Source organism: Lygodium microphyllum, chromosome 24 (assembly GCF_053477565.2).
Source record: "Lygodium microphyllum isolate KBCC chromosome 24, Lygodium_microphyllum_v1.1.10, whole genome shotgun sequence".
Lineage (NCBI taxonomy): Eukaryota > Viridiplantae > Streptophyta > Polypodiopsida > Schizaeales > Lygodiaceae > Lygodium > Lygodium microphyllum.
In genome coordinates this window covers 82980351-83008204 of record NC_141158.1, presented here as the reverse complement: position 1 = coordinate 83008204, position 27854 = coordinate 82980351, and the positions used below count along the sequence as shown (strand labels likewise).

The 27854-nt window shown below is 44.4% G+C and overlaps 1 protein-coding gene across 1 annotated transcript; it reads right to left on the bottom strand.

The window, feature by feature from the left end:
- LOC148015300 (transcription initiation factor IIB) lies at positions 1–27854 on the bottom strand. Its single transcript, XM_087665055.1, has 7 exons — positions 27401–27854; positions 27091–27115; positions 1302–1431; positions 1075–1205; positions 880–968; positions 439–515; positions 1–369 (listed from the first exon to the last, which is right to left on the bottom strand). The coding sequence occupies exons 1-7, from the start codon at positions 27748–27750 to the stop codon at positions 236–238; spliced, it is 936 nt and encodes a 311-aa protein (XP_087521181.1). The 5' UTR covers positions 27751–27854; the 3' UTR covers positions 1–235.

Below are 27854 nucleotides of genomic sequence, written 5' to 3'. Positions count from 1 at the left end.
TTATGTAAAAACCAATAAGCTTTTTACTCAGTTCACTACAAATTTTTGGTTTCTGGAGAGTACTTGTCACAGGAGCAAACCAAAAGCTTCTTTCCTTGCTCAGAAGAACAGTGTAAGTGCTTGCTCATAGCCCCCTCAAGTCGAAAGGAAAATAAGAAAACTTTTGGTCTCCCATACAGCCAAGTGGATTTCAACTATATACCATATGCAGAAGAAAACAGCACACAAAAAGAAGCTATGGAGCACAAAGATTCCTCAAATCTTCATCCTTAGCAAACCAGTCTGGAATAATCTTTGAAGCATGTGGGTAAAGATCCTTGTATGAATTCCGTATGGTCCCCTCTGCTACACCAGTGACACGGGATATGTCTGCAATCCTAAAGACTTTTAGAACAAAATAAAGCCAATGAAGAGACCACAAAATCTAGAATGGCAGACCTTTCATTGGTTTCTTGTCATCTGAAAGTTGAGATATCATGTAAATAGCAGCAGCAGCAATAGAGATAGGGCTCCTCCTGCATTAAATATGGATTTTATTCAAGTGGGTAAATATGGGTCAGTATCCACTTTGACGAGAGACATAAAAGTGGATTAAGACAGCTGTGAACATAAGGTTATAAAAATGTGTCAATTGCCAGAGTTTAGTTCCATCAAATCAAGTGACATGCAGCTCAAAGATGGATCAATATTCACAATCTTTGAGCACTTTGACTCTTCTTGAAATTCATCCTAATCAAGAATATCTTGCATAACCCTCCAACAACTATCCTTGCTATGCTATTCTTACAGTACAAGCAAAAACATCCTGGGGCTTTGAAAAGACTAATGAATAGCCCATGCTCATGTAGAGTAATATGCAATACTGTGGTGGGCTTGTACCTGACATCTAGTTCCTCACATTTCTTGACTGCTTCAGTGGCTGCTTTTACTGACTGATTACTCATCCCTAAATGGGAACAAAATCTTCTCTGAAATCAGGCATATCGCAGTAAAATTTAAATTCTGGTTAGAAGCCAACTGTATAAATTGGATGATAGGTACCATTATAAACAAGTTTTGCAAGTAAAACCTCACCAAGAAGTCACCAGCATGTATGGTACCCATCTCCATCGACTTCCCCATTTCCTCCTCAAGCTGCTTTACTATAAACTCTTTGGCTCGCCCAATCTCTTTCTTTGAAGCTCCATTGGCTACAGAGCAAATTTCTGGTAGTTTCAAAGGTTTGTTAATGCCATTAGGTAACAGGACATTACAGGTGGTGAACAGCAACCATTCAGCCATGTGACAGGTAACATTATCACCTTTCACGGTTCTTGGTTTATCCTCCTGGCGGCAAGCAATATACAAACAAGCAGCAAGAATTGCATCTTGATTTCTCCCTTTGATAGACTTTACATCTTCCACTTTTTTGTAAATCTCATTTGCTCGATCCTTTGCACAACTCCACATGCCCCACCCAAAACACCCAGTCAGAAAAAAGGACAGCAGGAGAAAGGAAATAAAATAAGCCACATCAGAAAAATTGAAAATTCACATAACATCAACATGCACATGCAAATGCACTATTACACCAACACACACAACAGAGCATTTATGTGAATTCTGAAAGTCCTTTAAGCTGGGTCAAAGAAACAAAAGTATATGCACGACCACAGTCATTGAAAAGCAAATGCAGGAGGGACCATGACCTGAATATTAAGCAAACAAAATAATAACCAAAACACAAATTTCCATTTTGCAGCACAATCCAGATCATTTTCCATGGAAAATCCATATGAAGATACAGGGAGATGTGAAAGGAGAACACCTCGTAAACTACACTTGGTCAGCCAGCCACCAGTAATGGTTATTGGTATTGCCACAATCAAAAGAGCAACACTTAGGGGGATGCAGCAGCAACAGGATACCTTTGATAGAAACCAGGGAAACATGCATTAATGAGCACACAGTTGCATATGAAGCAAGAACATAAAGACCCTTTGCCACAAAAGTCAACTTGCCAAGCCACTACCCCTCTCGAGCTTGTCCAAGTGGATGCATGCAGCCCCATGCATTAATTGTTGATGACTTCTCCACAAATCTTTGGGCTTTCTTTCTAAAGTCCAAGTTACACACAATTCAAAGCTTTTATGACTAGAGGATCATCATAGGAAGGCACTCTCATTGCAAGATTTAAACTTTTAGGGTAGATCGATGTGGTGAGTTGATGTCTATTTCACAAGGACGTGAAAATTTGATACTTTGGTTAGCATTTGATTAAGTGTTAATGAAATACACAAACATGAGGTGCATATGTGATGCATCAATTAGCTATTTCATAATGACGAGCCAAGGACCCTGAGAAGTCAATGGGTGTCAAAAGGCAAAAGTTGCAATAAGTTATCCTTGATAGGTACTAGGTGGTACGTGGTGTCAAATTTTGGGCTAGAAGATTTTAATAGCCATTAATATCAATGATGACATTAGGAACTACATATTAATTAACTAATTAATGCCATCTCAAGGGCCAACAAATGCTTAGGAATACTTGGACGACAAATTGGTCTAGACAATTTAATTGTTGGCTGGCACTATTTTTCTTTTTAAAGCAAGAATTAATAATTGATTTAATTGGGCTGGAAAATGCGTTTAGAAGGTTACCACTTGGCAAAGCTTGCCCATGCAAGTGAGGGAAAGGCTAATAGAGGCTGGTGGTTCCTTGTTTCAAAGCTAGGAGTGGAGGAGAGAGAGCTATTTCGACAATTTTCTAGCCATTGGCAATCAACTCAGCCATTGGAGGCTGTCAAAGAGCTGCCCTCGACTGATCAAAAGTCTATTGGAAGGAGGTGACAGCCCTTGTAGGCTACTTGTAGGCACGTGACAGCAATTTTGGGACCCACAAGGACATGCGACTACATGTGGGGCTCCTATCAATGGTGGGCTGTAGTCAATCAACTATTCATAGCAAGGCAGTCTTAAATTTGAGCCAATTTGGCAAAGAAACTCTGAAATTTCTCTTTCTCCAACTTCCTCTCTATAGGGAACCTGCAATAAGCTGGGAGTGAGAGCCAAGAAGGAGGGGAGGACTGGGGTGTTGTCAATCTGGCCAGGAAGTAGCTCGCATTTTGCGCCGAATTTTACGGGGCTACTCCTGGAGGGTTGGAGATGGTCACCACAGTCTCAACACTGCTTGGTCAGTTGCTCTTGAGCTCCAGGAAAGCATGGAAGAGGGCTGACGCTTCATGGAAGAGAGGGGAACAAGATTTGGGCACGATTTCCTGGAGGAAATGCAATGTCTGATCCTGGACAAGGCACGCAGCATGGGTAACAAATTGAGAATGTGGGAATTGGACAAAAGGAGGGATCCTTCTAGGCCTCTTGATGCTGATGATTAACAAGAGAAAGAGGAACTTAATGACCAATTTAAGGATCAATTGAGGACAACTAAAGAGTTCATGCAATTGGCAAATCATCCTTGGTTTATGCACTTTTTGAAACTCTTAAAAGAGGGCAACAAAGATAAGAAACAAATATCGTCTTCAAGAGCCTCAGGATAGTAAGATACACCAAAGGAAAAGCTCGTGTAGTAGCATGATGTTTCAAATGTGTGAAATGAGCATAACCAAATGACGCCAAGGGGGCAATTGATGCATATGCAAGACCGACTTGGAAGTGCAAGTCCAATGCTTTTTGGATAGCAAGGCATGCATGCCAATGTAGGTCACCTAGGGTATTTTGCGGTGGTTTGCTTAGCCAAGGGGATGCAAGGATCAAATATATTTGGCATGCAACCCCACCTATGAAAAATATATAGGGACTAATGTATCCAGGAATGGCAAATGCACAATGCAAAATCCTTTGTATAGCAATGTTCGCATCATGCCTAGGACACAAGGTAGTATGTTTGGCAATGCATATATGCATCCCACTGTGTTTGAAACTCATGGTATTAATGTTAGTCATGCAAATGCTCCATAAAGTGCTACCGGTCATGAGAGCCAATGTACCATTTTTTGCAACAATGTGAAAGATCCAAGGATCTCTGCGATCCAAAGGGGAAAAGACCTAGAACCTGGTCCAAGTTTTGGGAGATGAAGAGTTCAAGGTGGAGTTTTCCATGTGCTACTTGGTAAGTTTCAGTATTGTTTCACCTATAACGGATGCAAATGGATGGAGGAGGGTGACTTGGCTAATCATCCTCAGTGTTTCACTTCCTGATAGTACGTTGGGATCACTATTCAGTATACTAGCCACTACGAGTTGGAATATAGATGCGTATGGTTTACACCTAGACTCCAGACTAATGTTTACTTGAATATACCAGATACTACTAATGCTCAAGGAGGAGCTTGTACCTCCACTCCCCTAGTGATGGACAACTCAGTTATGTAGAGGATCTCAGATGTACTTTGTTTGTATCCAAGGTACTATATCCTGATAATATCTCTACCGTTGGGATCACTATTCAATATACTAGTCACTACGAGTTGAAATACAGATGTGTATGGCTTGCACCTAGACACTAAAACTAATGTTTACTTGAATATACCAAATACTAACATTGCTTGGTGTTGAACTATGCTTCAATTGCTTGACCACACTATAAGTTATTGGTTATCTAGGAATGGATGAAGCTTCCTATGAGGTGTTGAAGAAGGCTCTAAAGAATACACTAGTTTTACAAGCCCTAGATTGGATAATAACCTTTCACGTGCATATCTGTGCTTCCAAAATTGCAATTGGAGACATGACATTTGCAAGGCCACTAATATGTATGAAGTACATGGAGTGTACATTCAAATATGATATACATTTGCAAGATCATTGACATGTATGAAATACATGGAATGTACATTTGCAAGGCATGTACGGGATAAATGATTGACATGCATTGTGCATTTGCAAGTTATGCAAGAAAAGTACATTTACATGAGTTGCATGTAGTTTGCAGTTGATGTATACTTTACATGAGTATCATGCGGTACATCATTGCTATGAGGCACTGGTTATGCTTAGTCTATGCATTACTTTACCTTGGTGGCCAATGTTGGGTTTTGGCATGTGGAGGTGTCCCTTACGGTTCTAAGAGTGGTTATGATTCATGTATATGGATCGTAAATGGTTTAAGTAGTTGGAATTTAGAACACGCAAAGGGCATGAGCAAGGTTAAGCAATAGATGCACATGATGCTAGCATGTATTTCTAGTAGTAACAATGGCTGCTTTCAATAAATTGCAATGCAATCGAGGGAAATTGCAAGGATTTCAAGGAGAAGATCTATCACAAGGACGTGAAACTTTGATGCTTTGCTTAGCATGTGATTAAGTGCTAATCAAATGTGCAAATATTGTTAGAGCTGGGCATTCCCTGGACAGGCAGGAGCAGCTAGTATAGCAAGTGACAAGTGCAGCAAGAGTGCCACGTGGCAGCTGACGTGGCAGTCGGACAGCAGTCAGCTACATTTAATACAGCCGACCTGGTATTTTTTTGCACTTTTTGCTAGCCTATTTATTGGCCCTGGTTTTTACAGTCCTCAATTGTGATCCCAATTTTTCGGCTGCAAACCGTGGAGACTGCCCTTAGGGCTGACGGAGACTAAGATCTTCAAGGTGGAGACATACACAGACATTCTCTCTGCACCTAAATATATTTTTGCATACTAAAACAGCATTTCTCATTGCAGATTTTCTGTGTTTCACTGTCTCTTTCTCTCTCTCTCTCTGTTCTTGGATCGACGTCTTACCAGCTCTTCCATCATATCAAAAGCTCGATAGCAAGAATTACCGCATCTGGCGAGTCATGATGCTTGCCATTTTGGAGTCCTATGATTTTGCGAAGCTTGTTACTGCGACTATTCATCATACTTCTTTGCAAGACAAGTCCAGACTCTCTTCCAATGATAAGGTGGAGTTGGCATAGCCTTAGGCACATTGGGATTAACTCAATGCTCGCATCTGCTCGTTTTTATTTCTCTCATGTACTACAACTATTATCTCTCATATTGAGCATTTAATAGTGGCCCAAGAGATATGGCTGGAGCTTGATCAAACGTACAATCAGATGACCGTCATGAAGCAAGTTTCTTTGGAAGTGCAAATGTGGACCATGAGTATCAACAAGTCATCTTCTATGCGGGAGCATATTGACAAGCTGAGGCTCATTTGTGGCCTTCGCATGGCGAGATTCTCATTGGTGACAATTCGTCTATTCCCATACAGGGCCGAAGAGACATGCATCTTATTCCAAATGGGCGAGGTGGTGCCCATACATTTGAGGTGCTTTATGTGCCGGCCTTGAGGTACCATCTCCTTTCAATGCACAAGATTTGTGCACTCCGCCTTTTGGTTGAATTTGATGTGGATTCTTTTCAAAATTCTTGATCGTGGATTGAGACAGGTTCTTTCTTTAGGTTATGAGGAGAATGGAGTCCAGAAGTTGCAATCTTCTTCTACCTTGACATCTCTTCTTCTTACCTCACAAACTTAGTCCGAGCTTTGACATGCTCAGTTTCGCCACCTCAATTACCATTACCTTTGAAAGGCATCAAAGAGACAACTTGTTCGAGGTTTACCAAATATTGTGGTGAGCCAGCAACCTTGTGTATCCTGTATCTGTGGGAAGCAAACTTGTGATGTTGTTCCCAGCAAGGCTTCGAGGCGGTCTTCAGTACCCTTGAAGGTTGTTTCTACCGATCTTTGTGGACCGATGAGGATGGAGTCCCTTAGAGGGAGCTTGTATTTCATGCTAATTGTGGATGATTACAACAAGATGACATGGGCTTATTTTCTGAAGTTGAAGTCCAAGGCTTTCTTCAACTTTAAGAATTGGTTGCTCTTTGAGGAAAACCGAGCAGGAAGCTAAAGACCTTACAATTGGATAAGGGCGGAGAATTTGTTTCTAATGAGCTTGCTCATTTTTGTGCACATCATGGTATTCACTAGGAGTACAAGTACCCCTCAAGAGAATGGCATATTGGAGCAGAAGAATTATAGTGTGATCGAGATGCCCCGTACCATGATGGAGCATCATCAAACACCTCAATGTTTATGGGCTAAGGCTATGGCTACTACAGTTTACATCCTTAATCGATCCCCTACTTCCGTTGTTGTTGATATGACCCCTTGTGAGACGTACTTTGGGTCTAAGCCAGATGTTTCTTATTTCAAGGTTTTTGGGTGTGATACCTATGTTCACATCCTGAAGACACAACATGACAAATTTGAAGCGGCTTCCAAAAGACAAGTGTTTGTGGACTATAGCTCGCAGTCTTAAGGCTATTAATTGTATAATCCCATTAAGCGGGATGTCTACATGAGCTGTGATGTTAGGTTCGTGGAAGTTCTAGTCTCGAAGGGAGGTGAGGAAACCCTATTCTTGGAGATCCCGATGGAACCTCTACCTCTTGAGGACTCTTCTTCAGACGAGGACCTTGGTTCTCAACCACCCAATTCACCAATTCCTCCCGAATCGTCGATAGACTTTCCTGAAACTTTAGCAGATGGAGAGCGAGGAGGCCAGATCTGGCCCCCTTCTCGTTAGGCTCGTGACACTCTTCGTGATGCAGAGATTGAGAGGGTCCCTGAGGAATGGTAGCCGCAAGATGGCCCACGGCGTTCTCAACGGAACCAAGCACACCACACTAAGCTTGTTTACACTAATTACTGTTTGATGACTCGTGTCATGCAAGATCGAGAACCCACCTCCATGAAGGAGGCTTTAAAACCTGATCATTGGCGGAAAGCAATGGAGCAAGAGCTGGAGTCGATTGAGAGGAATAGCACTTGGTATCTTGTGTTGAAGCCTCCCTATAAAAAGATCATTAGAGTCAAATGGGACTTCAAGACCAAGTACCGCAATGATGGCATGTTGGACAAGCACAAGGCTTGTCTTGTTGCTAAAGGTTTTACACAACACCCGATAGGCTTCGGTTCTTCTAATGGTAAGGTGTACAAGTTGAGGAAGGCTCTCTATGGCCTTAAGCAGGCTCCCTATGCTTGGAATGAGTAGATTGTCTCGTTGCTCCAAGAGAAATTGGGATATCGGCATTCCAATGCTGGCCCCTAGCTTTATGTTCATATCTCACTTTATGTGGACAACTAGATTGTGACAAGTGATCATACTCAAATGGTCGAGCAGACAAAAGCAGCACTTTATGAGAAGTTTGAGATGACGGATATAGGACTTCTTCACTTCTGTCTAGGTCATGACATCTATTAGACTCCAAGGGGTATCTTTGTTTCCCAGCAACGATATATACAAGAGCTCTTGACCACGTGCAAGATGGAGAGATGCAAGTCTCTTACAACTTCTATGGACCCATATTGGAAGGCTACAGCTCAATCCGATTCTCCTTTGGCGGATGCTACCCATTATAGGCAATTGGTTGGCTCCCTGATCTAGCTTCTTAATACTCGTATTGACTTATATTATGTTGTAGGTGTGCTGACCGGGTTCAGGAGTGAGCCCAAGATGGTGCACTAGCAAGCTGCTTAGAGGATTTTGAGGTTCTTACGAGGGACTCCTGATCTTGGGATCTATTATCCCGTTGGTACCGGTGCTACAGCCTTTGTACTTACAGGATGGAGTGATTCAAATAAGGTTGGTGATGTGGATCATTGGCAGTCCATGACAGGTTACTACTTTACCTAGGGTGCTAGTGTTGTTCCATGGAGCAGCAAGAAGCAACCCACGATTGCCCTCTCTTTGACTGAGGCAGAGTATCAAGTGGCGTCTTCTACTACATGTGAGACAATGTGGCTTCGCAGGCTCTTGGAGGAGCTTGGTTGCCCGCAGAGTGGTCCTACTATTCTCTAGTGCAACAATGAGAGTTGCATTGCCTTGGCTAAGGAATCCTGTGTTTCACACTTGTACCAAGCATATTGAGATCCAATACCATTTCATTTGGGAGAAGCTTCTGGATGAGACTATTTCCCTGGTCTATTGTAAGACAGAGGACAATCTTGCAGACTTGTTTACCAAGGCGCTTCCCCAGGCTTTACTTCGACAATACTCAAGATCCCTTAGCCTTCTGCCATGTCCAAAATCTGAGAAGGGGTGTTAGAGCTAGGCATTCCCTAGACAAGCAGAAGCAACAAGAGCAATTGGTACAATAGGTACATTAGGTGACAAGTACAGCAGGAGTACCATGTGGCAGTCACAGACTGGTTGAAAACATGCTATTTTTTGGCATTTTGTGCTTATTGGCCTTGGTTTTTGTAATCCTCCTCAATTGTGCTCCTAGTTTTCAGCGCTACAGACCGTGGAGACTGCCCTCAAGGCTGAGGGAGACAGATCTTTGAGGTGGAGACATGCGCAAACATTCACTCTACACCCGCGTATATTTATGCATCCTTATATAGCATTTTTAACTACACATTTTCTGCATTTCACTCTCTCTCTCTCTCTCTCTCTCTCTCTCTCTCTCTCTCTCTCTCTTGGTCATTCCCTTTCGCATTGCTTCACTCTAACAAATGTGAGGTACATGTGTGATGTGCAAGCTAGTTATTTCACAATGGCACGCCAAGGACCATGAGAAGTTAGTGGATATCAAGGGCAAAAGTTGTAATACGTTATCATTGGCAAGTACTATAGGTAGTACTTGGTGCCAAATTTCAGCCTGGACGATTTTATTTGCCATTAATCTCAGTCTTAACATTAGAAACTAGGCCTTAATTAAATAATTAATGCCAGTTCAAAGACTAATAAATAAAAGAATACTTGGATGACAAATTGGTCCAACTAATTTAATTGTTGGTTGGCACAATTTATTTTTTGAGCAATAATTAGTTTACTAGGCATTAAATAACTAATTAATGCCGATTTTCAAGACTAATAAATACTCATGTATACTTAGATGACAAATTGATCTAGTCAATTTAATTGTTGACTGGCATAGACATTTTTACTTAATGCTAGTTCAGGAGCTAATAAATGCTAAAGAATACTTGGATGACAAATTAGTCTAGCCACTTTAATTGTTGGTTGGCATAGTTATCTTTTTTAGCAATAATTAATTTAACTATACCAACCAACAATTAAATTGGCTAGACCAATTTTTCATCCAAGTATCTTTGGGCATTGATTAACCCTTGACCTGCCAGTAATTAATTAATTAATTAATGACAAATTTCTAATGTCACCACTAACATTAATGGCCATTAAAATCTTGTAAGCCAAAATCAAACATTATGAACCACCTAGTACCTATCAAGGATAACTTATTACAACTCTTTCCTTTGATACCCATGACTTCTCGAGGCCCTTGACTCGTCATTGTGAAATAGCTAACTTGTGTATCACATGTGCACCTCATATTTACACACTTGATTAACACTTAATCAAATGCTATACAAAGCATCCAAATTTCACATCCTCATGATAGCATCCCATGAGGACCAACCATATGTTGAGCTAAAATGCATTAGCTTTATTAAAACGACCCCAAAACTCGATTTAATTAATGAATTAAAATCTGTTATTAAAAAGAAACATAGTCCTAGAGAGTTTCTATGTCCTAGATGTAAACCCTAATCTGGGAGGCCCAAACTCGCTACAAATAGACAGGCTACCCTCCATTCAGCCCAATCTAGTTTTTGCAGCTTGCAGATGCCTTTCTCAGCTGTCCACACCTCATACGCAAAGGATATCTCGGCCAAGCTGCTGCCCATTATTGTCTACCTGTTGGCACCTAATTTCCAGTCCTTCCAAGCGTTAGCGACTGCTGTTTGCTGCCTTCCAGCCATCATGTGCACCAAGCGACTTGATCTGCATTGCTGTTTGCTGCATTTTGTACCTGCCCTTGTCCATGTCATCAGCAGGCTGCATTCACTCAAATCTGCATTTTGCTGTTTCAGCCCCCAACCTACTCGTCTGGCATCCATGCTGCATTTGCTGCTGCTACACACCTTCAGAGGCTGCCTTGCTACATTCCACGATCCATTAGAGTATGACACTCTCTCCAATTCATACTCTCTACCCTAGTCCTCCAAACAAAGGAGTTCAGAGGTCATTATTCATTCACTTCATAGTGTGCTTGCTACATGAGCTTTGTATTCTGTTCAGATTCATTCATTTCATTATTCACTATGTTCATTGTCTCTGAGTTACCCTAGCCCTAGCTATGTTCTATTATCAATTTGTGCTTTGTCGTACGATTGTATTTGAGTTTTTGTGTTAGGGCATTTCTTTACACCATATTGTGCGTTCATGTAGGATATGCTAGTATCATCACGCCATCACACAATGGTGTGGTTGAGCACTAGAACCAGATAGTGTTAGAGATGGCTAGCTCTATGCTTGAGCATTAGGAGCTACACTATCCCCTTTGGGCAGCCGGTTGCCACAATTGTATCTACTTGTAACCATTCTAACTTCTTCTATATCTATTGTTCCCAGCATGACTCCCTATGAAGCTTATTTTGGGTGCAAGCTGTTATTTGCTCATTTTAGGGTCTTGAAGTGTGATGCCTATGTCCATATTTTGAAGGGAAAAAGAGGAAATCAGATGCCAAGTCCAAGCAACAAATCTTTATTACATATAGCCATACTACCCATGGATATCAACTCTATGACATAGAAACTAGAAGGTGAAGGGGAGCTACGGAGCTCTATCCCGAGACCTACGGACCGCTTATTGATCAAGCGTTTCAAGCCAAGCGGCCATGGCTACCTCTCATATAGCCAACGCGCAATGCCGGGTGTAGTGAACTTACCTTGATGCTCGATCGAGTTCCCTCCTCTCTCTTGCACTCCGATAGCTCCACGATCCTTGCGGCAAGCTCAAGCAACCTCAATCCCTCTTCGTCAAGCTCCATCCTCCATAGCCGCGCGAGAAAAGAGAAGAGAAGAGAAGAAGAGAATATGAAGAGAGAAGATGGGGAGCTTCTTCTCCAGGATCCCTCACTCTCACACACTCACTCCCTCACTCCCTCACTCCCTCAAGCACAAGCAAGAAGGCAAGAAACAAGAGAAGAAGAAGAAGAAGCTTTGGCCACACACAAGAATGATTTTCTCATTCACTTTTGAACTTTATATACATGCCCTACTTTTTGGGGGGTCATCCCCACTTTTTACATGGCCGGCCATTAGCCTAGGCCCTCTTTTCCTATTTCCCACCATTCTAACTTATCCCATTCCCAACTAGTGCATACAATTTGCATAGGAGTGAGCCTAACACTCTTTTACAAGAATTTGGGAGCGCTTTTACTCTTTTCTTTTCTCGAGGCGACATTGAGGCCTTCTGGAGAGGTCGTTATTCAAATTTTTCAGGGTCTGACTTCCATCCGAGGCGCCTTTTCCTTCCTTTGTCTTGTGCCCTTTCGGTTATCTCCTTTTTCCATTTTCCCGCTTCTCTGCTCCATTTTCCCGCTCCTCTATGTTGCGGTAAACATTACCCCCCTCCTAGCTAAGTGCCAGTCCCATGGCGCTGTGGTGGGGAGTAGTGGGGTAGTTGGGGTTGTTGCTAAGTGGAACTGATGGATAGATTACCACAATCAAAAGGTGATGTTGTGAATGAGAGGTGGAGTTTGATTTATGATGATCGAGAGAGATTCCGACGTGTTTAGACTTCATGAAGATGCTCAGCATTTCTCACACAGTTGTAGCTCCCCTTCTGCGACGACGGCTGATAAAGGTTTTGCATAGGCATCTCTAATCCTTTTCATTGCCAGCCGGCTGTTGAAAACCATGTAGCAATCCGCAAGTCTAAGGGTTTGAACAAACATTTGGAGAATATGAGGTTCTAAAATCTATGCCAATGGTGGATCCATCACTAAGTTTTCCTTCTGCTTGATTTGGTTCAGTCATGGTAGCCATCAACAGGCAGATGGTCGGCTACATCGAGCATGTTGGTCCATCCAACCATCGGAGTATGCAAAAGCTCCTGAAGCTCCTGTAGTGGTGTCCTGTCCAACTCAGGGAAAAATTCCCGGTCATTAGCGGATATCGTGGATGATCTTCTATAGCTGGGTAACCATTCATTGAGTCACGATCATAGCCTGCAAGAGAAAGTTGTGCACTCCCTAAGGGGTGTGTCTGTCTCACGGTGTGGTGTAAGTGCATGTGTAGTGGAACTGGGAGATGGGTCTAACCTTGGGTAAGCCCTTGGTAATGTCCCACACTTGAGGATCCAGTTCGTGTGTTGTTGGAGGTGCAGTGCAAAACTTAGGGTGACAGGTCTGGAAGTCCTGCCCTTGATGTGCCCTAAGCGTGAAGTGGGGGAGGGGGAGGGGCTAGGTGTAAACCCTAGGTGTAGTGAGTGAAGTGAGCTCTTGTGCTTTTTTCTTTTCTTTTTTTCTTTTTCTTTCCCTTTTTTTTTTTTGAAGAATTGCATACAAGGAAGATGTCCTGGCTAATGCCTATCACCTTAAGCTGGATTATGAGGCGGTCGCAAGCATTGGGATAGGAATGTGCAACTTTGTAGATATTCTTTAATACCGGCCCGAGCCTTCAGAGGTGTGGATGACAATAAATTTTGATTGCACCTCGTGAAACAGGTATCACTCATATCCTCTAAGATTTCTAGGCAAAAGGAGGGAAGCAGGGTTACCCTCATCATTGGTCTAGTCATGGCTCTACTATCTATCCCTAGGTTGATGTCAAAAGAGAGTGGAGGGAGGTGGGCTTCCTCGATTATGGGTCTCTGCATTAGTAGAAACTTGATAAGCCTAAGATAATTACAGGTAGTTAAGAAGACTGGATCTGGGCAAGAAGAAAAATCTGCGAGGAAGTGGTTGATAGATGGGAGGAGATCCTCTAACCTAAAGACTAGGCATTCCTCGGGGCTCCGGGCATTAACATTATATATCTTAGAAAAGTCAAAATCCCCATGAATATTTCGATCATAGTCAACTCCATGCCTACGGGGGTAGGGCATGTAGATGGGGTCGTTGCGTTCTTCAGGGAGCGAGCTGCAGAAGGCGGTCCAGGCGTCAAAATTTGTATCCCAAATCCTCCTCCGCCACTTCGATTGTGCCTCGTAGCCTTGGACGGTTTTGGAAACCCTGTTTACCTTGTCTCTTCAGGCTCTTGCCTCCATCTGGTTATTATGAGGCTTCTTTCCTCTATCCACCTATTTGCAAGATCATTAGCCAGATCCTTGATCTTGGCTAGAATACCTAGAGGCAAAGCATGGTCCAGAGAGCCTGGATAAGCAAATGAAAGTTCAAACGGCCTTGTCTGGAACTCCCGTTGACGCCATATGACCAATTCCCGAGGCCAATCGATAGGATGGGGATCCCCCCGTAGTGGCACAAGCTCTTCAAGGAATTGTCTTGGCAATGATCGTGCTCTGCGTTGGGCTTCCTCTACTAGTTCTTGTCTTCTTCTTCTGGCTGCCACAATGCGCTCGGGCATATGGGCATCTTCGGGCTCTTCAAGTGGGAGGTCTGGTAGAGGCGGACTAGGCATTCTTTGTTGCTCTTCTTCAGCATCTTGCTCAAAGTCCGGACCCTCTTCGACATTCTGCTCGACACCTGATGGAACAGCTTGTGGTGGTGGTGGTGGTGGTGGTGGTGGTTGCTCATGCTCTTCAAACAATCAGAGTTGGCAAGCTGCATGAGCTTCTCCAGTTCTTGTTCAGGTGCAGAGCAAGCAAGCTTGCGATACGAGGTAATTAGTCTTCTGAGAATGGCTTGCTCCTTTGAGATTTCTCCATTAGGAATTAATTCGGCGGCAATTTTGAAAAATTTGACGGTCATAAATTCATAGTCTTCCCAAGTGCATGGCAACGGACGAACATCAGAAGCAAGGGGTTCATCGAGAAGTCCTAGGTCAAGCCTCTCATAGCTCCTAGCGAATGTGGTGAAGGTGTTATCTAACACCTTGATGCATGTCATTACGTCTAACACCTTGATGCATGTCATTACGTCATCTCCCAAGGTCTCAGAAAGATCCTTGGCCACTGAAAGGAAAGATCGTCTTTCATACGAAGGCCTAAGACCTGCTAATGGTGATGGTGCAATTGGGCTGGACAATGGTGACTCCATTGATGGCGTCACAGATGGGACTTTGCACTCAGAAGCACTTTGAGAAGCTGCAGGGGGCTCCAGTGGCATAGGAGATGTGCTGCATTCTATCTGAGCCGGCATGGGGGTGCTCAACTCCTTTGACTTGGATAATTTTGGGGCATCTAGCTTTAGACAATAAATGAGTTGGAATTCATTAATCACAACCGGTGCTAGTCCAGCTTGCTTTGCAGCCTGGGCTCCGTATGTGCAAGCCTCTCTAGCTGGAGTGAGGTTGCTTAGAGTTGAGTCTCTTGAATGTCCACTTTTAGGCACCCATATCCAGGGGTTACCCTCACAGTATCCTTGTGCTCGCAAGAGATCTTTGGGAATCCATCGCGGCATGGTCATGCGCCTATGTCGATAGCATCTGAGCTGCCTCTTAGGCTGTGACTAATAGTTTTTGCGTTTAGAAGCACGTTTCTATGGTTTACAAGGAAGTGGCCCTTGTCGTTTTGACACCCATATGAGCGTGGACTCCTTGGCCTTGTGAATGGCCTTGGTGGGCTTGGTTCTAGCAATTTGAGCGTGGGGTGAGATATCACAACCCTTCTCCCTAGACTTGGTCATGGGCGTGGTCGTAGGGGTCTCTATCGGTAGCTTTGCAATTGTGGAAGGATCAAGATAACCCTTGCTGAAAGTAGTCACTATGCGCACATTGCCTATAGCAAGATGGATGCGATCTAGGTTATAGTCCACATTGCAGTTCGTCTGCTTTTTAAAAGTGCGACCTAGTAGTGACTTATTACTAGCCTCTTTAGTGTTTGGCAACACATAAAAGAAAATTGGTATACTTTCAGACTCGATAGAGACAGCCACTTTGCATTTTCCTAAGAGTGAGTAAGTGTTGCCCCCAAATGGGCTGAGTTTAGCGTTTGTGGGTTGTAATTTAGATTGACCAATGCGTGTCCAATGGTCATGCGTCAAGATATTATAGTCAGTACCTTCGTCGATCAAGGCATTAAAAGAATACGTCCGTTCTGCAGTGACCGTGATTCGTAGGTAGGCGGGTGCCACTACTTCATCTTGATCTGTCAGTTCGGTAATAGTGTCCACGCAAACGTTGACAGGGGCTTCAAGCATAGGTGGCTCGTGTAACGAATGGGAAGGAGGATAGTACTTTTTCATGCGACTACCATTGAAAAAGCCTATTCCTTCACCTTCGAGCGTCTCCAATTCAACATTGCCTGTTCTACTAATTGTACCTACTCAGAAAGGTCCTAGTCCTCGGAAATTCATTTTCTGTTTGCGACCCTTCACAGAGTATAGTAAAACGAGGTCCCCCTGATCAAAGTTGCGTTGTTTGACATGCTTGTCCAAACCACATCTTTCTTCGTGCCTTCTCACAACTCAGAGCGTGGGTGGCTAAGAATCGAGTCTTCGTGAGACGCTCTAACTCCACTAAGCGGTTGATCCAAGCCTCTCTTCTCTCCCAACACTCCTGGGCTGCTATCCTTAAGCTAGGGACAAAGAACTCTAAGGGTAGAATGGCCTCCGTTCCATAAGTCAGCCTAAAGGGCGTCTGTCCTACAGCCGTCTTATAAGCTGTACGATAAGCCCACAAGGCCGTCATTAATTTGTTATCCTAGTCACTTCGTGATGTGGATACCACCTTCGTAAGCACGTTGACTAGGATTTTATTCGTGGATTCTGCTTTACCATTTGCTTGAGGGTAGTAGGGCGAGGACCTTCTATGAATGATTAGGAAGGTCGAGAGCAGGTGGGATATCACTTCATTAATGAAGTGCGTGCCCTGATCACTTACTAGTTCAATTGGACAACCAAAACGTGAAAGGACCTGCTCTCACAAGAACTTCGCAGTGGTTCTAGCATCGTTCTTCCTAGTGGCTCTTGCCTCTGCCCACTTCGTCAGGTAATCAATTGCCACAATGATGTAGCATGCCTGGGAGTACTGTGCCGCACAACTGATAGATCCAATGAAGTCAATGCCCCATTTTTCGAAGGGCTGTCGTGCTATTACGGGGGTCAACTCCATCTTATCCTTGCGCACAGGTACCTTAGTTCTCTAACACTCATCGCAGTGTTTTACAAATTTAGTAGCATCACAGAATAGGATGGGCCACCATAGTTGGGATTGTAACACCTTACGGGCTCTTGTATCCCTACTAAAGTGTCCTCCAGCTATTCCACCATGCGCTTCTCTCAATACATCGTGCATCTCGTGCTCACACACACATCTACGCAACAAACTGTCTTGTCTTAGCCTATAGAGACTATGCGACCTGAAGCACACGGCTTGTTCACGAGATAAAGCAAGGCTTGATGGTCAACGAAAAAGACGAAGGGGGTAGCCAACAGATAATGCCTAAATTTCTTTACAGCAAACACCATGGCTACCCCTTCCCTTTCTGTAGTGGAATAGTTCATCTCCGTTTCAGTGAGCTGCCTGCTGGCAAAACTCACGGGGTAATTAAGGTTATGCTCACCAAACTGGCATAGAATAGCTCCAAGAGCAAACTTAGAGGCATCTATGTGTACATGAAACGTTATGCTCCAATCTGGGGCTCGTAAGATTGGTGCAATGGTGAGCGCCTTCTTCAACTCTTCATATGCACGCTGGCATTCCTCAGTCCACTCGAATACAATCAACAGCTTGTACAATGGTCTAGCAATCAGTACGTAATTCAGTACAAAGCGTCGATAGTATCCCACATGGCCTAAGAAACACTGAACGCCCTTATAATTAATGGGTGGTGGTAGGTCGACAATGACCCTGACTTTTGAGAAGTCAGTGGCAATGTTGTTCCTTGACACTACGTGCCCTAAGATACATCCGTGCTTCACCCAAAATTGGCACTTTAAAGGGTTCAACGAGAGGTATAACCAACACCGTTCAAAGACAACTCTCAACTTTTCTAAGTGTTTGGCCCAACTAGAGTGTACGCATAAGTCGTCTACGAACACCTCTAGCTCGCGTCTAAGCATATCCTTGAAGATGGTGCACATTAATCGTTAAAAGGTCACACGCGCATTCATTAGCCCAAAGGGCATAACGATGTAGGTGAATACACCCCACTCCGTGGCGAAGGCAGTCTTGTGCCTGTCGTCAGGGTACACTTGCACTTGATTATAGCCAGAGAAGCCATCCAGGAAGCTGTAGGCTTCTTTGCCTGCTACCCTCTCCAGTATGTGCTCAGTATACGATAAGGGGTAGTTGTCCCTCTTCGTAGCAGAATTAACTTTCTTGTAATTCACGCACACTCGAATTTTACCATTCTTTTTCATTACGATCACTATAGGTGATACCCAATCCATATGCTCAATCTCATATATAAATCTCGCCTTCAAGAGCTTATTGATTTCCTCATTCACTGCATAGGCGTGTTTGGGATTCATAGGGTAAGGTCGTTGCTTTGTTGGCACTGCATCTAGAACCATTGGGATATTATGGGTCACAACCCTAGGATCGACTCCTTTAAGTTCCTCCACAGACCAAGCAAACACGTCGACATACTCTCGTAAGAGAGCAACAAGTTTAGCATCCTCATCCTTGGTTAAGTCGTCAGCAATGAACACAGATCGAGACTTCTCGCCTTCCCCTGCCAAGTTGACTACCTTGACCTTGGTGGGTCCCTCAATTGGCTCACTGGTTTGCCCTTATCTCTTTGCTCCTAGCAGAATCACCACTCTATCACCCTTCTTAAACTTTGTGAAGCGTTTGGGGAGATCCTGCCACTTCTTTTGTCTCTCTGCTTCTGAGTCCTTAGTTCGCTTCCTGGCCTCCTCCTTTAGCCGTCTGCGCCTTAGGTGGACTGGCAAGTCCCCTTTGGTGCGTCTAACCTTAGAGGGTTGGGGTATTTCAGGATCACTCTCCGTACTGACTTCTGACTCCAAGTTAAACTCACATCCCTCGCTTGAGGAAGGAGTTTCGCCAAGGGGTCGTAATTCAGTAGGTGTATCCATCTTAAGCACTAGAACTACCAATGGTTGCGCCACTCTTGCCTGCCCGTAATCCATGGCTCCTATGTGCTCCAACCAGGATCTATCGCACTCCATCCGCATGACTCCTCTCACATTCCAGCCTGCCCTTTCCCTTCTAGGCCTAGAGTCTATCTTAATCTATTCAATCGTTCTTCCTTCAGTGTCATATTCTATCGTGTCTAACTCTTTTTCACTCTCGTCTCCAATAGAGCGGCAGTCCTCGTACTCATCATCAGAGTCTTGCCCCTCTAACTGCTCATCATCCCCCTATCTTTCCTCTCCAATCTCCTTTTCATCAGTGACTAAAGCCCAATTGTATAATAGGTTCAGATCGTGAATTTTGGTCCATTTCCACTCAAGCTTAGCCAAAAAATCACTTAGGGGTTTTAGATTGACAGCCATGTTGCCCTTCAGTTTATCGGTCAGGTACTCTATAATTTCCTGAAGCTCAAGCTTGTTGGTGGGGATATGGAACAAGACCGGTTTTCCTGGGTTACGTGAGCTTCCTACCATCATGGAAAGTGGCACAATGGGCTCCCTTACTGGCATGCTTGGGGATTTAGCAGCTTATGTATATAGCTCTTCCTCATCTGAGAACGGTAGGTCAATGGATGCCAAGACGTGCATCCAATCCCACTCGTCCTCAGGGCAAGGGATGTACTTGGTCAATGACCCATAGGGTTCGCTTGTCTGTGCATCAGCTTTTAGCATGGTTGAGATAGCATCAAGATCGGCTGGGGTAGTCTTCCAGGTATCCATCTCAATCCTTACCGCTTCTGTTCTATTCCCCAAGAAGATGAGATTGTTACCCCAATCTTCAATAACTCGAGCGTTCCTCATCCAGGGTCGGCCTAGCAGTATGTCGTCATCCACTCCCTTCATGACAATGAAGTTCACGGAAAACTGCACCCCTGCGGCCTTCACTAGCCAGTTCTTTAGGACCCCGAATGATCTGACCTTCATTCCATTGGCCAATGTGACATTAAACCTAGCCGTTTCCACGAGTGGGTTTCCCCAGGCCTGTAGAACTGCGTGGCTCAAGACACTGACACCGGCGCCTGTGTCTACAATTCCTTTTCGTATTACATCCCCCAAGGCTAAGATAGATAAGACTGCATGCATCTCAGTGCCTTCCCAGAAAGCATTGACGTGCAGTGACCTTGGAACTGAGTGTAGCGTTAGGCTTGGAATCTACATGACTGCATCTTGCTCTTGCAATTCAGCGGCAATGTGCTCCTCTTTTCCCTCCACCCAGTGCTTTAATTCTTGCCATAAGGAAGGGTGCTGCCGAAGCAAATCTCCTAGGCTCAAGGTTACTGGCGTGGTTACTAAAGTGGTGAGGAGGTTGCTAGGTGGTTGCCTTCCTCCTTGGTCAGCACTCTTTGGCCATATATCTTGATTAGCTTGCTTCTTCCTGGTCTTGCCTCTGTGGCATCTCATCTGGTGTGGGTGCATTTCCCGATTGAGGTCGCAACGGTGAAACGAGTATACTCACACTAAAGAGATCTTCAATTCGGTCTTCCAGTGTAGACTCTATGTCCTTAAGGTGTTCCTAGGCGTCCTTGACCCACTCCTTGACTTTGGATATAGCCTCGAGTTGCCGTTTGGGGTGGGGGTATTCCCCTACCTTGGCACTCCCTAGTTCTGCTATCTTAGGAGCTGAGGTCTCTGCCTCTCCATCAGTGACCCTCTTTCCTGTCACTAGCGTTGTGGCTTCCTCAGTCTTAAGGATAATCTTTGCATCTGTTCTCTTTCTCCTTCTCCTCCGGCTTTTCTTTCCCAACGAGACTACATCCACGTTACTTGGCCCAGGCAATGAGATGCCTGTCTGTTTTGTCTGTGCTCGCGTCATGACATGTAGTGGGATGGGCGTATCCTCACTGTCAAAGGTCTCCACACCGAACAGCCCCAAGGGTACTGAGGGCACGTTGGCAAAACTAGTTGATGGCTTCCATCTAGGACAGTCAAGAAATAGGTGTGTGATTCCGCACTCCGTGCATCGAAGGTCAGCTTTGTCCTTGTTTGCCTGTTCCATTTCCAAGCAGCGTGATGAAATATGGCCTGGATGACCGTAAGTCCAGCATGAGATTAGATCTTGGCTTGGTCCTCCAAAGCCTCTATCTCTTCCTCTACCTAGCGCCATCACCAGTACTAGTCGGTAGTCCATCAGGATTAAATTACCTTCCTCATCATAGGATATGTATGGGTTCACGTAGGTCTCCTCTTCACTAGGTTCTTCCACATAGTGAACAGGAGCGTCACTCGGTGGATGGGTTACATAGGGCCCTGGTGGTCTGGGTATGCCTGTTGGGTTCATCTCTAGCCTAGGAATGGCTGGTCTTGCGTTATTTGGTACTAGAAGCGCCAACTGGGCTCCCCTGCCAAAGAGGTTAGGTAGCATGTTGCCTAAGTATGGAGGGTTGTATTGCTGCACATATGGAAATCTCCTTGGCAGTCTGCAATGTAATGCGTCATGACCGAATCTACCGCAGTTCGAGCACGGCCTAGATCTAGGATCTTGGCACTCGGCTGGGAGATGGTTACCGCCATAGTATATACACTGCACATGTGACCGCACAAGTTTCCTCATTTGGTCTTGCAATCGTGCAAGCTCCATTCTCACCTCAGCCAGCTCCTGGCCTTGGTCAACACTCTTTCCCTTATCCTGTATGCTAGAGTTCTCTCTCTCTCTCCTGAAATTGTTGACCGCTCTGGAGCTCTCTGACTTGTACTGTCCCGACTGGTGTTCCTCATGCTTCGCTCCCTAAGCTGGTCGTCCACCCTTATTGCCTCTTCAAAGACTAGCTAACACGTCTCGGTGTAGAGTGGAGTTACTAGCCAAAGCCTTGTAGAGCTCCTCGCTTCGAATTCCATTTATAAATACTGTAGACACAGCCTTCTCGTTAGGTCGCTCATTTGCAGGGATCCTCTTGAAGAGGCTACGCACATGAGTGACATAGTCCCTTACGTCTTCCTTTTCCCTCTGACGTTTATCAACCGGACGATGAGATTGTCAGAGTACCCTGCCTCAGAGAATCTCTTGATAAAGAGGTCCTAAAGACGAACAAAGTTCGTGTGCTCAACTGCATCTAGACTAGTGTACCAAATTCTCCCCTTATCACCTAAGCACAGACCGAAAGCTTGAGAGCGTTGTGCAAGGTCCGTGAGACCGTTTGCTTCACAAACTTATTCAAATTGCTCCACAAAGCTATATGAGTCATTGCTAGGTTCATACTTGTCTAGCTGCTTTGCTACAATAGGGATTCTAGATTGCCCCTTGCGTGACCCCTAATCCCGAGAGTAATGCAATAGCTAAAGTTGTTGCGCTCTGCTCAGCGAACGTATTTTCCATGAGCCGCTTGGCTACGAGTTCACTCAACAATAAGTCAACCTCTGCTGCTCGTTCTCTCTCTGCATTTGGCCCTGCTTTGGCTACACCAGCCAAGGCTAGCATACGTCGGGCCTCATACATGTCTACATCTTGTTGGAGTTTCCTAGCCTTCTGCTCGTGGTTATAGGCAATTATGCTCTCTAGCGCCTTTCTAATCGCCTTTCTTTCCTCTTCTAGGCTTGCTATTACTTCCTCTACCGGTCTGTCCTGAACTACCGTCCTAGTCAACAAGTCGTACTCATTGACTAACTCCTGCACTAAGACTAGGAATTCTTCCAAGTCCAATCGGTTCTCTCCTTGTCCGCCTCATGATCCTGACATTGCTCCCACTTCCAGCTCCACAAGGTCGTCGAACAATTTGAGTAGCTCCAGCAGCGTCTGATCCTCTATGTTGTCGCCTTCTAGATCTTCGTGTCCTCTTAAGGTCCTACTGATGGGGCTCTCAAGCATCCAACTATGTTTTGGGATCTTCTCCTAATAGTGGATTCCTTGATGTTATTATATCTCCTGATGAGTTCCTTGTTATTGAAAGCAGTTGTCAATCTTATTCACAAGTTGTGCTTCGTGCTTTCTAGAGCTCAGTGCAAAAACAGGCTTTTTCTTTTCTTGTAGTGCACCTTTGGTGATAAAATCAAAAGTGAGGTGCCGATGCAAGAAATGCTCAATGCAAACTCCACTCTTCCCCTCACGTTCATAGCCTGATATGACTCCGAAAGTCAAGTCAAGTTCTAAATTCGGTCTGCTCAGTGTCTAGCTGTTTGGGGTGAATCCTCGGGTATCCTGTCTGGTCTTTGGCTTCTAAGGACTAAATTGGGTTTCTAGGGGCGGTCAAAGATATGAACAGGGTGGCCAGGACTGTCAGGCAGATTCAAAAACCCTCTATTTTAAGTTTTGGTGAAGTGGTCCGATTCCGAGAATCGGACGGGCTGGTCCGATTCTGGGACTCGAACAGGATGGTCCGATTTTGAGACTCGGACAAGGTGGTCCGATTCTGGGACTCTGACAGGGTGGTCCGATTTTAGCACTGGGTCCGACTGCTGGAATCGGATCGGATAGGGTGATCCGATTCTCGCAGTCGCACAGTCTGATTCTCGCAGTTGGACGATCCGATTCTAGGAATCGGACCAAGACAACGCAGTCCGACTACGCAGACGACAGCCGCGGTTTATGCGCGATAACTCAAGCTCAGCGCCTACTCCATGGAATCATCCAGTGCCTTCTAGATAGGTGCAAAACCCTACAAGGAAATGCCACACATACCTAGAATCACTGCGGTGCTCGAATCGAACAGCACTCCAGAATTTATACCCCTATTTCCATGTTTCCAGCAACAGCAGAACCCTTTCTGTTTTCCTTCTTTTTCCTATCCTAATCTTAACCTAATGCAACAAAAATTAAAAACAGAGATGGAGATGGATAGTCCTACTCTAATATTTAACAACAAATCAAAATACTTACTTGCTCCAAGGATTAAAACCTCCTAAATCTCCTAACTATCTGGAGTACCGGTTCGGGCTGCAAACCCTACTTCTATGCTCGATTCGATGCACGCGGCGCTCGAGACTTGATTCCGTTGATCCCGGCAACGGAACCAAAATGAAGGGGAGCTACGGAGCTCTACCCCGAGACCTACGGACCGCTTATTGATCAAGCGTTTCAAGCCAAGCGGCCATGGCTACCTCTCATATAGCCAACGCGCAATGCCTATCTTACGGGTGTAGTGAGCTTACCTTGATGCTCGATCGAGTTCACTCCTCTCTCTTGCACTCTGGTAGCTGCACGATCCTTGCAGCAACCTCAAGCCCTCTCCGTCAAGCTCCATCCTCCATAGCCGCGCGAGAAAAGAGAAGAGGAGAAGAAGAGAAGATGAAGAGAGAAGATGGGAAGCTTCTTCTCCACGATCCCTCACTCTCACACACACTCTCTCAATCCCTCACTCAAGCACAAGCAAGAAGGCAAGAAACAAAAGAAGAAGAAGAAGAAGAAGCTTTGGCCACACACAAGAATGATCTTCTCATTCACTTTTGAACTTTATATACATGCCCTACTTTTTGGGTGGTCATCCCCACTTTTTACATGGCCGGCCATTAGCCTAGGCCCTCTTTTTCTATTTCCCACCATTCTAACTTATCCCATTCCCAACTAGTGCATACAATTTGCACAGGAGTGAGCCTGACACTCTTTTACAAGGATTCGGGAGCGCATTCCCAATTAATAGTGCGCTTTTACTCTTTTCTTTTCTCGAGGCGACATTGAGGCCTTCTGGAGAGGTCGTCATTCAAATTTTTCAGGATCTGACTTCCATCCGGAGCGCCTTTTCCTTCCTTTGTCCTGTGCCCTTTTGGCTATCTCCATTTTCCATTTTCTTGCTCCTCTACTCCATTTTCCCGCTCCTCTGTGCTGCGGTAAACAAAAGGCTACTGTCAGTTATGATGTCATATTCCTTAATGATGATATTCAAAATGCTCCTCTACCAAGTGGCCCTTCATCTTCAACTACCAGTACTCCTAAGAACAACCATCCCTTGAAGCATAGGATCCATCCCTCCCACCTCTCTTTTCACCTTTGCTTCCTACTCCACAAAGGATCCCAATCCCACTCCCATCTTGATCAAGAATTCAACCTTCTCCCTAGGTTACCCAAGCAACTGCCATCTATTGCAAACATGCTAACACTAGAGGTGAGTGATGAGATTGAGGAGAGTAACCAAAGTTACAAGAAACATGTTTCCATTAGGAGCAAAGCACCATAAAGACCCACTCAACAGTCAGCCTTCCAAGGCACACCGTACTTGAGAAATCTTATGCAAAAGTTCAAGATTCACTCATTTCCCAAGCTCCACCAAGATGTCCTCTAGGAAATCAAAGAGGTTACAACCTCAACAAGGATAATAACAGTATGTCGATTAACTTAATGTGGTGAACTATACCCTTATGCATAGGATTATAGAGGATAAGGAGTATACTTCCCTTATGGAAGCTCTACTACAACATAAGTGGCACCACAACCTCCACGGTGTTCTTTAGGAGGAGATCTATATGGAGCAACCACCATGTTTCAAAGTCCGAAGATCAGAGGATCAAGTTTACCACACCAACCTCTACTTCAGGTTGGAGGATGTTTTGGTGAGATATATATCACTTATGAGGATGACTTGATCGTCATAGGAAGCACATAGCTCTTGGAGGAAGTTGCTGAGCAAGAAGCTTGAGACGATAGATCTTGGCCTAGAACCTTTCTTCCTTGAGCTTGAGGTGTTTCAATAACCCATCTCACAACAAAGTCATGTTGCTTAGTTCTTCAGAACCTTTGGCGTGACTACTTGTGGGTCTACTTCATGCACTATGGACCAAATGTCTAAGCTGTCTGGCATGAGCAGTGCAGTGATGGACGTCACTAGCTATAGATGATCAGGCTCATTCATACCTGCCCATGTGTTTTTACTTCAATTGCAATTTTGAGTCTTTCATACAAGGCCCCCTTCAGCCCATTGGGGGCAGGCGCTCTGTGGTTATTGTGACACTTACAAAGCACCCTAACACACGTGATCATGTATAGCGAGGGGGTCTCACTGACAGGTTGAACTGATTTAGATTGGCCAAGTGATTTAGACACTTGAAGTTCCATCACAGGTTTTTGCTTTATCTTGGGATCATGTGCTATTGCTTGGAGCAGCAAGAGAGACCCTGTCGTTGCTCTTTCTTTTATTGTGGCACTTGCAAGGCACCCTAACACATGTGATCATGTATAGCGAGGGGGTCTCACTGACAGGTTGAACTGATTTAGATTGGCCAAGTGATTTAGACACTTGAAGTTCCATCATAGATTTTGGCTTTATCTTGGGATCATGTGCTATTGCTTGGAGCAGCAAGAGAGACCCTATTGTTGCTCTTTCTTCAACAAAGGCTAATTATAGAGTTTCTTGTTTGGTACCCAGTCCCCAAGATGCTTCATGTTTGAGGTGGATGTTAGCCCAGATTGGCTTACCCTTCAGACAACTGACTGATCTTTGTTTGTGATGGTCAGAGCTGCCTGGCCATAGCTAGGAACTTGACGTCTCAGGCTCACATAAAGCACATTGAGATCCAATACCATTATGTTTTGAGAATGGTTATTGAATTAGGAGCTGGAGCCACAGTATTGTCCTACAATGGACAATGTGGTAGGCATCTTCACAATGGCTCTTCCATTGCCTATGCTTCCTCTTCATTTGCACTCCTTCAGAGTTTAGCCGCCCCCAGTGTCTGAGATGGAGTGTTAGGCATCATTTACCATGGTCATCTCCCAGTTGTGAACCCTATGATTAAACCTTTGCTTTTGTGGTTGCATTAGCACGTTTGGTATGTTAAGCTTTGCGAATCTGACAAGTCTGCAGACAGTTTGATGGCATCATAAGCATATCATATTCTCTGCTTTGAGCCTTGAAAAGCTGCACTACTTCAACCTGCATGTATGCTACACTTTTCAGGGCACACACAGTCCAGACGCTTCAGCCTTAGCTTCAACTGCTTGAGCATTGCCCATCAATACTTCAGTCAGATCAATGCCTCCAATTCTTGCTGCATGTTAGTTTCCTGAATAAGTGTGCATTAACAGATTTTGCTTAGTTCAAAGATACCAAAGTGTTTCAGCAATGCATGGCCTCAATATCTTATCTTGAACTGACATGCCATATTATGAAACTAATACACTGAAATGTTCATTTTGACTTTGATTTCCACTTCCAAAAACCATTCTTGGTTTGTCATAATTTTGCAACCCAATTTGTGAACATACCTTGATTGTTGACACAAGACCCAACCTGTCACAAAAACAGAAAACTGTGAGAAAGTTTGAAGAATGTGAAGGGTAACCATACAATAGAATCTAACACAAACCAATGATTACTGAGAACCAATACGATCTAACAAAATGCATGGACATTTCATAACGTGCATGACCTAAGAGAATAGTTAGACATTTTCCCCTCTAAGAAATATACACTAACATCCTTACATAAAGCAAGCTAGAAGGTTGTATTGCTATTCGTTTTCCTGCGTTCTTTTGAAGTTTTTAAACACACAGATAAGACTAAAATCAGACTGACCTATCTGCCATGGTTGCAATGCCTCGAAAAGCCTGAATAAGAGTGCGGTCAGGATTTGAACCTCTGTTTTGCCAACGCCCTAGTGAAGATAGAAAATCTCCTTGTGCCCCATTTGGCTTTGAAATAACCGTCGCCAGGCCTCCATCTGTAAGCAAAGGATTAGACGGGCCTCCTACACGCACAGGATCATTGTCAGCAGACTCGTTGGCAAAGGTCCTCCACTCAGACGTCTCATCGATGGAATGTGCCTCCAGGACAAGTCCGCACTCCATGCACACTGTGTCTCCAGCTGCATGATCCAAGACAACTTCGGTAGGTCTTCTACATTCAGGGCACATCACCTCTGCCATTTTTACAGTCTTCTAGCAGACCTAGCTGTGAAAGAAAACCACAACACGATCTTTTACTACATGATGCAAAACAATATTAAGAGCAGCTTCAAAATGAGGAAAGA

Excerpts from the sequence above, each read along its gene's own strand:
- LOC148015300 (XM_087665055.1), bottom strand. The coding sequence starts at position 27,750 with ATGGCAGAGGTGATGTGCCCTGAATGTAGAAGACCTACCGAAGTTGTC. Across the intron at positions 969-1,074 it reads TACATGCTGGTGACTTCTTG|AGAAGATTTTGTTCCCATTT; the intron begins GTGAGGTTTTAC and ends GCCTGATTTCAG. Across the intron at positions 516-879 it reads TGTGAGGAACTAGATGTCAG|GAGGAGCCCTATCTCTATTG; the intron begins GTACAAGCCCAC and ends TATTTAATGCAG.